This window comes from Arctopsyche grandis, chromosome 10 (assembly GCF_051622035.1).
Source record: "Arctopsyche grandis isolate Sample6627 chromosome 10, ASM5162203v2, whole genome shotgun sequence".
NCBI lineage: Eukaryota > Metazoa > Arthropoda > Insecta > Trichoptera > Hydropsychidae > Arctopsyche > Arctopsyche grandis.
The window spans coordinates 8,027,787-8,039,313 of record NC_135364.1 but is presented as its reverse complement, the minus strand read 5'-3'; the positions used below and the strand labels follow the sequence as shown (position 1 = coordinate 8,039,313).

Here is an 11,527-nt window from a genome sequence, read left to right as displayed (position 1 = left end):
TGTTATGGTATGTACATATGTAACTAAACACCTCACAAAATAAATTTTCTGAATATCTTTCTAACAAAAAATATGGGGTCTACCTCACGGGACCGAAAGTGAAACGCCCGAAAACGCAAATATCGGAAGGCAAAGATCGAAAATCGAAAGATCTCAAGTCGAAAGATAAAAAAAGGGTCTCTCCCCCCCGTCGTACATACTCACTTAATTTGGGCGAGCAGGATACAACGGGAACAAGAGGAACAGGCTTTTCCTCCCGTATTCTGCGCGCGCACATTAAACAAGGCTGTATGACAAAAAGAGAGATAATTTCATAGTACCGTTTTACATAGTACCGTTTACCATGAACCCTTTTTTTATCTTTCGACTTAAGATCTTTCGATTTTCGATCTTTGCCTTCCGATATTTGCGTTTTCGGGCGTTTCACTTTCGGTCCCGTGAGGGAGACCGAAAAAATATATGTGTGTTTTCAGATATAATTTTGAGACGATATTGAAAAAAAAATTGAATTTATCGTTGCGAGACAAAATACTGGTCTGCAAAAACTGCCACAGCAGACACATTTGTAGAAAATTGTCTGCCATTAAGTTTACCAACAAATCTCTACATTTGTAGACACCATTCAAAACCTTGATAATTGCAAAAGAGCTCCGGTAGATAGTCAGTATCGGCCTTAACAATCAACAAACTCTAGAGTATGTCCTTGATTTCTTTGAGAACGAATCTTCAAATCTAAATATGATCTTGGACGAGATTTCGAGAAAGGAGGTGATCAATTAATCGATGCATCCGGCGTGAATCTGATAAATCAACTACAATGCAACGAAGTCACAGCTATCGAACGTCATCAGCCATCATGATACGAAGGCAACAGTCGGTAATAGCAAGCAATTAAATAAGAGTGCGCTCTCGTTCTATTTCAGAACAGTTTCTAAAGACAGTGCTATACCATCCGTAGGTCCGTTCGTGTGATTGGCTTCAATTGATACCCATCGAGAACGTCGTTCAATGTCACGGTTATCACACCAATCACCCACCCGACCCACCCACCGAGACACGCGGGTTGTTCACACCTGACACGTGGAAAATGTGTGGCACGCAATGTGGCACGCGACCGAAGAAGACTATGCTGTGCACTGTTTTTGTGACAATCGTGTGAACGCATTCAGCGACTGCATTGTGCATCGAGGGCGATAATCTCCAAGTGAGCTCGGACGAGTTCTTCTTAACCCATTTGAACCCACGCGGTCAGTTATGAACTTACACGATGTATGCCAGCGCGGTCATTCTCGGCATTTTACAATTTTGCGTCGTAAAATAAAGGGATCACTCAGGCCGGCCGTAAAACCTTTCGTTACGCTTGGTTAGATGTTGGTGATGAATTTTAAGAAAGTCACACGAAATTAAATCAGTTCCTTTTGGAGTTTTGAGGGAATAACATCGAGCGCTTTTCGACTTGCAGATATGTCGAAGAGAAAACATACGTAAGTTTTTTATTTTTACATATTTTTTATTTATCTTTATGTTTCTAATACAGTAGGACTTATTGTATAATATGCATAAGAGAAATTGCGTTTATATATCTCATATTCCTGAAAAAAAAAATCAAAAGTCGACGGAGTCGTATATGACTCCTTGGGATAATGACACATATTTTTTTCCAGAGAATGCAATTTTACTACTGCAGAGATACGGGAAGAAATTGATAATTGGGACGAGTCTCAACTTCCGGATTCCACATACATACATATTACCACCCCTGGAAACTGATATTCGGTTAAAGAAAAAAGTAGGGTGGAAATCAATCAACCATTTGGTATAAATATGTATAATAAATATATGGGTGGGGTTGATCAAATGGATAACCATATTTCTAACTATAATATAAGTATTAGAGGGAAAAAATGGTACATGCCTATTCTGTTTTGGAACATCGATGTAGCTGTGAATAACGCTTGGATTCTAAGCAAAAGTTTTGGTTGTAAATTTGATAAATTAGGATTTATCAGACAGGTAACAGAGACGTTGTGCAAGTGTTATGGTCAAAAACGAAAACAATTGGTCCCATTCAGACCCGGCAAAGTTAATCAAAATCAAAAGGAAGTTGGAAGACATTTGATATTAGTCAAACAGAAAAGGAGAAATTGTGGACACTGTAAAAATAAAACGTTTTCCGCTTGTGATAACTGTGAAATTCCATTGCATGACAAATGTTTTGTACCGTATCATAATAATTAATTATTTTGTCTTCATGTATTTTGTTTTTACGACTTTTGAACCCAAAATCTCGTTTATGACATTTCTTCTTTTAAAAGGGTGCACCTTTTTTTTGTTGACGATGTGTATATGTCACAATATATGTACCTACGTGTGTTATGTTATGCGATTTGAAAATATCATTTTATCGAAGAGATGCGTGTTTGTTATTTTTAAAATTAATTTTATAAATTTCTTAACAATAAAATTACAAATAACCAGTGAGAAAGTATTATAACTGATTATGTGACTCCATTGTGATTTTTGTTTTATTTTAAAAAAACATGCTTCATTGGCCCCAAAGGTCGTTCACGACACCACCTTGAAAAAAATTAAAAATGTTGAAAAATCAATTAATTATCCATCCCTATCCTATAAAAAATATTTCCCATGAAATAACTCAAAGATTTTGGAAAATAAACGAAAAAATAGTCCTGGGCACATGGGACATGTGTTTTCACGCGAGCTCTGGGTTCAAATGGGTTAATTACAATGTATATTATTTATACACTCAGTAAAAAGCAGATACATAATTCCATAATTTTGTGCAACAACTACATATTAACCAGCATCGTGGACTGGTGGTTAGCATATATGCTTCCGAACATAGTGGTCACGGGTTCGAGTCTCACTGGTTGCTTTTGGCCAGACCTTGGTTTGTGACTTCAGGTCGATCGTTTCCTATCAGAGTTTGCCAATTTATCTGATTTTCATTGAAACGGTTCAATAAATTGGCAACCTTAACCCGTTTCTCGCAATTTTCGGCATCTCGAATTTCGCTGATTCGCATAAATATGCAAATTTCGAGTTTTTCAGAATTTCGAAATTTGACGATTTACATATATAAAAAAAACTCCGATAATGTAAGTGTATCAAAAATGTATTCAAATATGTCTCTATAATGTTGTGTTAAAATTATTCTAAAAATTATATATCGATATTTGTAATTGGCCAGGAAGGCGCATTGGGGTTTACGTGTTAGGCCTTCCTGCTGTTTACATAATATATGTATGTACATATGTAAAAATATCCATCGTTGACCAAACCGCGTAAAATCGCAAAGTTTCAAAACGATTTGAAGACTAGGAATTTTAGCTCAATCTTTTGCGAAGTGAAACATAGAAGATTACTATTGGTCAGCTAAGATATTGGGACCAATAGGAATGGAGATCTTAAATTTGCCTAATTGAATTTTCAATGAATAGTGAGGAACTGTGAACGTTGCCACGTTGAATCCCTTTGATGAATCAAAAAGCAAATATACCTACAATTGAACTTCAGGTGAAGTATAACGCATATATATACATATGTATCTGAAAGGCCATAAAGTTCAAATTGTTGTAATGTGCTGCTTTTGGGAAATGACAAAAAGTATATGTTGAGGTGAATAAAAAAACTACTAAAGGTCTATTTATATTATCCAGAACCGTATGTCAACAGCCCGGCACAGCAGTGCATGGAAAAGACTAATTCCATTCAGACTATACAGCAGCGCACGTTTCCGGCAAGTTCAGACTTGTTTTGGCCGAGTGCGAGACAAAATCGGCTTACATATACATTGCAGAGTGCGACGATACGGCGCAATATTGCTTGCGTCGTATCGTCGAGTCAATATCGCCACAATATGACGTTTCCGAAAATATTAATGTGTGCATGCACACTTTCGTTAGTACATGTGCAATTTCCAGTGGCAAAGAAAGCCAGTTTTACTTTATACGACGGTGACATGTACTGCTGTATAGTATGAATTTTCGTCAGTACGCGTGCACTCGCCACTATGACGTGACGTCACGCGTGAATATTTCCACAGTGGCCAAAGAAAATCGGTTTTCCTTGATACGTTACGGTGATATATAATGCTGTATAATATGTAGAGTACGGACCCAAAACGCGCCGCTCATTGTTCAATTGTTGTAAAAAAGGTTCGGCAAACCTTTAACAATGCATTTACAACATTTGAACAATGAACGGCACGCTGGTTATCCGGGCTTTAATAATATGAATGTACAGCACAATGTCATTCATAATATCCAGAACTACAAAGCAACTGGAGGGCACAGCAGTGAACGAAAAATACCATTTTTATTCCGATATACAGCAGCGTACGTTCAGACAAGTTTTGGTCGAGTGCAAAGCGAAATCGGCTTACAAATACATTCAAAGAGTGATAATAAGGCGCAGTGTTTCTTACTTCGTATGTTACGGTGACATGTACTGCTTTATAATATGAATAGATCGTGTCGGCTACTGCTGTTACATCTACGCCACATGCATATGAATGTGTCCATATATATAATGTAATAACGAATATTTTTGGTACTGCTGTGTACGTACGGTTGCCAGTCTGTGCTGTGTAATAAGACCTTAAAGCGGTACTCAAGCCTGCACAGCATCGGTCCGGACATTTATAAATTTACCGAAATACACACTGCGTATAAGATCAATAAACTGATGCACTGCATCACATTAAATTTATATGGACACGAAATCATCATTGAATGAATATATAATTTCATATTCAGCGCACGTTCGACTCAAGAGCAATACAATTGAACCATTTTTGTTCAATTTGTTGCCAAGCAAGCAAGCACATAACAAACGTCGCTATACAGACTTCATAGATTCGAAGAAGAATCAAATATAAACGAACCTATTATCTATTATTTAAGGAGAAACAAAATAATATTATACAAAATTTTACTTATATAAATAATGGAAATAATACGGACGCAACGAAAGTCGACTAGGTTTGCAAATCGAACCGCAAAACCGTAACTATGTATCTAATATTTCGCTGTACGTGTTATATATGTACATATATAATCATTGTTAAATATTATAATAATAATACAAATGAAAATCGATAATCCACTTACCTCAATACGGCGTGCAATTTCGAAGCTTTGGCTATGAAGTCTTCCCAAATTGGAGTTCCGTTCTGAAACAAATAAATATTTTTTTATTATTCATTCGCTACTTTGCCATACGAGTGGTCGATAGATAATTCGTATTTCCCATAACAGCAATTTGAACCAAATAATTAGCTAAGCGTAGCACTACTAGATTCGTAATTTATTGCACATATGTATGAATGCATTTTATCGGACTACTGAATCGACAAAGCAAAACGGACATATACATATGTATATATTTTTGTTATTGATCTCCGTTTCGTAATGTATTACCTCATATTTTTAAAATTCATAATCATCAGAATATGACATCAAGTTGAAATGCCACTAATCAGTACATGGTTCAAATCTAAATATCATGTAAAAGAGTATCAATGATATAACAACATATAGCATCATATTTGAAATAAATATTTGATAGCTCGGTGGGTAGCGTATAATGATATCAACTTAGGGGCCATAGGTTCAATCCTATCTGATTTCATTATTGAAACGGTTCCAAACAAATTGGAAACCTACCTTCATTTGTCATTAACATTTAAAAAGTTATAATAATGTTATTTTTTATTATATACATATATACCAAGGAGGCCTAACAGGTAAGCCCCAATGTCCCCTCCTGGCCAATTACAAACAATGCAGCATTTTTATTACATACATCGCTGAATTACACTGAAAATTCGAAATTAACGAAACATCTATGAATTTTAACTTGTACATAAATTTTACTGTACATTAATCATACTCAAATAGTGGTGACATAGTAGGTAGGATGGTATTTAGCCAATTTAATCAAGGAACCGTTTCAATAATGAAATAAAAAAAAATGGCAAACTCTGATAGGAAACGATCGACCTGGAGTCACAAATAACCAAGTCTGGCCAGCAGCATTACAGATATACTCGGAATAAATTCTTTTCAATCAAGGTCAAATCACGAGATCGAACCCGGCGCCTCTCGGTTATAAACTTATATACAGTAAATATGTTCAAATTTGGCCATATTTGTCGCATTGGGGCAAATTAAAATTATAAATAAAAACAAATATTTGATTTGTTCATTATATTATTTAAATGACAACATTTTTTTAAGTTTATTTTTTATAAAAAGAAATATTTCCTAAAATTGTATTGAAGTAGGTGTGTTGCAGACGAATTTTAAATGAAAAAAAATGTTTTCTCAGATTTCTTTAGGATTTAACTAAAAGTATCTATAGTAAATTCTCACCACTTCTCTAGATAATTTCGAATATTTTTTTTATTAACGAACCGAACCTAGATGTTTGCTTATTTATTTTGAATAATTATCCTAAATAATCACTTCCCGATTAATCAGATCAAGTGTGCTTCGTTCAAGAGCCTGAAGACGATTTTAATCGCATTAACCAATCTTATTACACAATAATCAATTAAGAAAATATGTTACAAACACAGCCTTAATGACTGCACGGCATTACAGAGCTATGATAAAATTACCACTCTGAAAATTTTATATGCCAAGAATTTCATGCAAAAATGCAATCTCACATATAGATATTCAGTCACTTGATTGATGCAATGCGGTAAAATTCACTTAAAATCGCAATGTACTTCGATCACATTTCGTCTTTCATAAATATTTGTATTGCATTAAGTCAAATGTCAGACGGTGGCCAGAAGGGTTCAAGTTTCCCGGTAAAATATTGCCAACCCTAACTGCGATATCACACGCGTTTGTACCACCCCGTTCCAATGTCCAAACGAATTTATGTTCAGTTCCAAACTTCACGAACTTTGCAAGGCAACAAAATTCAATAAAATCGCATGTGGGTTAAACACTATACATCGGTATGTGTGTACTTCTATTTGCATGTTACGACACTTAGATAAGTTTCGCGAAAAACGACACGAAACCCCTAGAAAATCATAAATGTATCACAAATACATTGAATGGTAAGGACACACTCCAAATTGCGGCACGGAACGTGAACGTGGACTCCAGCTTTAAGAGGGGTATCTTTATTCGTCGACATGTCGGCGCGTTTCGACAATTTCACCAGCAGTGTAGCTTGATGGTTGTATTAATGCTAACCACCGAGAGGTTGCCGAGTTCGATCCCTTGAGTTGTCCTATATTGAATAAAAATTATTCCGAGTTTTATCTGTAGTGCTGCTAGTCAGACTTGGATATTGGTGACTCCAAGTCAATCGTTTCCTATCAGAGTTTGCCAATTTATCTGATTTTATTGTTGAAACGGTTCCTCATCAACTTGGCAAACACCATCCTACCCATTATTTGAATATTATTTCAAAATTTATAAATTATAATAACATTAATGTCGCTCAGGGGGCAACCCGATGACTGTATCTTGGGAAAATATAAAATGTTCAAATCATATTCAAATAGTGGCAACATACATACATACATAGTAGGTAGAATGGTTTTATTTGATGGAGGAACCGTTTCAACAATAGAATGAGATAAATTGGTAAACTCTGATAAGAAACGATTGAATTGGAGTCACCAATATCCAAGTCTGACTAGCAGCACTACAGATAAAACTCGGAATAATTTTTATTCAATGGAGGAAAATCAAGGGATCGAACTCGGCAACCTCTCGGTGGTTAGCATTAACACAACCATCAAGCTACGCTGCTGGTGAAATTGTCGAAACTTGCCGACATGCCGACGAATAAAGATACGCCTCTCAAAGCTGGAGTCCACGTACGCATTCCGTGCCGCAATTTTGAGTGTGTTCTTACCATTACAATGATTTTGTGATACATTTAGTTTGGAGTTGGAGTTACAAATATCCAAGTCCGATCAGCAGCACTACTACACATCTTTACACGACGAGTCCCATATATCCAACAGACAAGTGTGCGATTATACATATGTAAGTTTTACGATCAATATATATATTTTTTTTTTAAATATATGGAAAAATTCTATAATCCATATATGTATGTAGTATGAAATATTTAGAAAACGAGCTCAAATGCTGAAGAAATGAACATCTCCTGCATAAAGTACAATAAATAGACAAAAATAAAACCCTTCCTTGAGAAACTTACTCAAGCAATGGCTTACGACGTCGTTAATGTACATAATGTCGTGAGCTTTCCGTACAAAATGCAGGTTAACTAATGCACGTAAGATAATGTGATTTTAATTTAGTACCAGTCACGCATCAACCTTCTACAAGTCTACAAGGGAATGTGACTACAGGTAGGTACTACCTTATAATGAAAATATCATGACACAGTACAAAATGGGTCAGTAATAAATTCTCAAATCATCACACAATTCAAACCATCTCATTAGACAGCTTCATGAATCTAGCACGAAGGATAAATTTCCATATGAGAAGCACCACTTAAAATATGCAAAAGGGCGTCTGAGACGTCCCTAAGTATGCAGACGTAGTAGACAAGATGAATTAATGAGACACAATAAGTGACACGATGCACGTTATGTAACTAGGTAACAGGGCATGGAAATATCACACCAAAGACACCTGGTTAAACTTTACACAGCATTCTTGATCACCACGTGGAAATTTTTAATATTACATTTATTATTATGACCAGTGTCGTTTTAGGGCACAAAACTGACAAAACATCCGCAACGTTATGATGAAACGAATTCCGGCACACAATTGAAGTGATCATTCTAATGGTGGACATCCACGCAGGGATTTGTCTACAGCATGTCTATTGTAGGATTAACGGCACTTGTCATAGATACAATACCTTAGCATCTCTTGACTTCGTTTCTAAAAATCATTTGTCAAACAAAAATTTGTTTTGTCAAGTATATTAGAATTTTGAAATCATCGCTATTAGGGCGCAGACACAGAGGAACGCGACGTGTATTTTTTTTATATAATTTTACACATAAACCCTAGTATTAACATAGGTTTTGACAGTGATTCCCATATTTGAAGAAATCTAAGAGGGACTTGTCGAAAAAACCCCTGCGGATTTTCACCCCTCAAGGCCAAGAACGTGCATGTGCCGTTTGATTCGGTGTTTTGCCTTTATTACTAGTATCGCTTACACGAAAATCAATAGTAAATAAAAATAAAACCAAAAAAAAACCACAGGCAATAAGAGGCGACTTAATCGAAGTCTTTAAAATACCAAATAATCATTATAAATGTCATATGACCAATTTTATTACATTCAACGAAAACATTCACTCACTCGCTTAGACTCCAAAAATAATAAAAATCTAATAAATTGATCAGAGATTCCTTCTTTTCAAACAGAGTGGTTTCAGTTTGGAATAGTCTTCCCAATGATATTGTAATTTCTGACAACCTTAATATTTTTACAAATAAGCTTGATGTATTTCTTAAACTTAAAATATTTCTGAAATTCTTTTTTGTGTTCCTTGTTTACTTTTTTTTCTCTCTTATTTTTCTGTCATTTTACATTTACATAATTTACAAATATGTATAAATTGATAAAATATGTATAAATCAAACATATTGGGTCTATCGGCTTTGCCGCCTCCCCCAAGTATGTTAAATAAATAAATAAACATTCTTGTGGGATATAGTCCGTTCACCATTATTCCCATTTAAAAAAAAACTCACCCTCACAACTCAACTGTACCAAAGCGACACCTATGGTTAAACTTGTACATATATAAATTTTATATATGTATTATATGTTAATTTGAAATTATATTCAAATAGTGGTGACAAATATACGGTAGGTGGCCGATTTGTGAGGAACCGTTTCAACAATGAAATCAGATAAATTGTCCAACTATGATAAGAAACGATCGACTTAAGAGTCACAAATATTCAAGTCTGACCAACAGCGCCGCAGAAAATATACGGAATAAATTATTTTCAATCGAGGTCAAGCCGGGGCTAGAAACCAGGACCTCTCGGTGGTTAGCATTAACACAACCATCTAGCTATCTATTGTGATTATAATTCCCGGTCTGTTGTTTAATAACCATCTCGAATCCTTTAAAAAACCACAGTAATAACATAACTAGTATCACTTAACGGTTATGAATAAAAGTCTTATATATGTTGGTAAACAAAATATGAATCGATAGTTTCGTATTTTTGGCATATATTGAATTAATTTTAACATTTTCGTGTTTAATTATTACGAAATAGCAATATCAAAAAATTCAAAAATAGATCTCTATTAATTGCTAAGAAACAACAAGAGTCGAATTTGCTAAACTTGTCTACTGATTTGATTACAAACAAATTCCTACGTCAATGGCCGCCTTAATAGTTTGCAAAAACAATTAGTAACATCACAAGCGATACGATACGGTTATAAAATATTTAATAACAATTTGTACTCTCCGATACATAAGTATGTGCATGTGCGTGTACCGATTCACAGTCTAGAAAAACGAGATCCGTAACGGCGATGGCACAGAATGATCATAACTCACAATCATTTAACGGTGATATCACGAATTATGTCACCGATATAAGAAGAATACAAACCAAACATATTACATTACGCTTAATTGGTTCGTAATGAGGACGAGCAAAAAATAAATTTGTATGCAAATCGGTACGAACAATCGATGAGATGATCATCTGGTTGAATGATGGAGGCGTGTCGGTGTTATTGATATACTTGATAGAAATAGGACATCCGCAATTTGAGACAATGGCAATGAATTCATTCAAGATCGATTCGGCCATTTGTTTTGTTGTTATTCGAAAGAACATAATCGATTATGTATGCGCTTGTTACAAATGAACTTTTTATGTAAATTTATGAATCTATAATTTACAGAGAAAGTTCGTTATCTTACCGCTCTAATCTACATGCACTGAATGCAAAAGAAAGGCAACGTCAAAATGAAAACCCTCTAACCATAAATAAGACAAAAACGCAATTTATGGAAGTTAAATGGCTGACGAATGACACAAAATGAAAAAAACACCACATCCGTTCAAAAAAATAGTGCCTTTTTTATTAGAAAAAATTAAGTAAAACAAAACGCATTCTCTAATTTTCGAAACACTTGAAATACGACCCATATGGTTTGCAGTCCGAAAATTTAAAAACATATATGCAGAAACTTTTTAAAGTAGGTATGGTTTGTTGAAGTACATTTTGGTTCATTTGCATGATTACAAATTGAAAACTCCAGTAAATTTGCATTCCACTGGAGTGGGAATCAAATTCAAGAGAAGAGATAGGCAAAAGCTTAATTTGGTTTTCTTACAAATGAAATTATACATAGAATAAGCTACTTAAAACGCTATTGATAAAAAAAAATAATTCAAAACCCCTCAAAAATAAAGGAACAAATTCTATCAAAGATGAATGTCTTTCATACCAAAAATTTGTATGGAACCTTTACAAGAATTATATAAATCACAAAATT

The 11,527-nt window shown here is 34.8% G+C and overlaps 1 protein-coding gene across 1 annotated transcript in view; it reads right to left on the bottom strand.

Moving 5' to 3' along the window:
- Positions 1 to 11,527, bottom strand: part of mim (missing-in-metastasis) — a 93,115-nt gene that overhangs the window by 38,361 nt on the left and 43,227 nt on the right. The window contains exon 2 of the mRNA XM_077439633.1: positions 5,133 to 5,194. Coding sequence (XP_077295759.1) covers positions 5,133 to 5,194 — 62 coding nt within the window. The remainder of the gene's footprint in view (positions 1 to 5,132; positions 5,195 to 11,527) is intronic.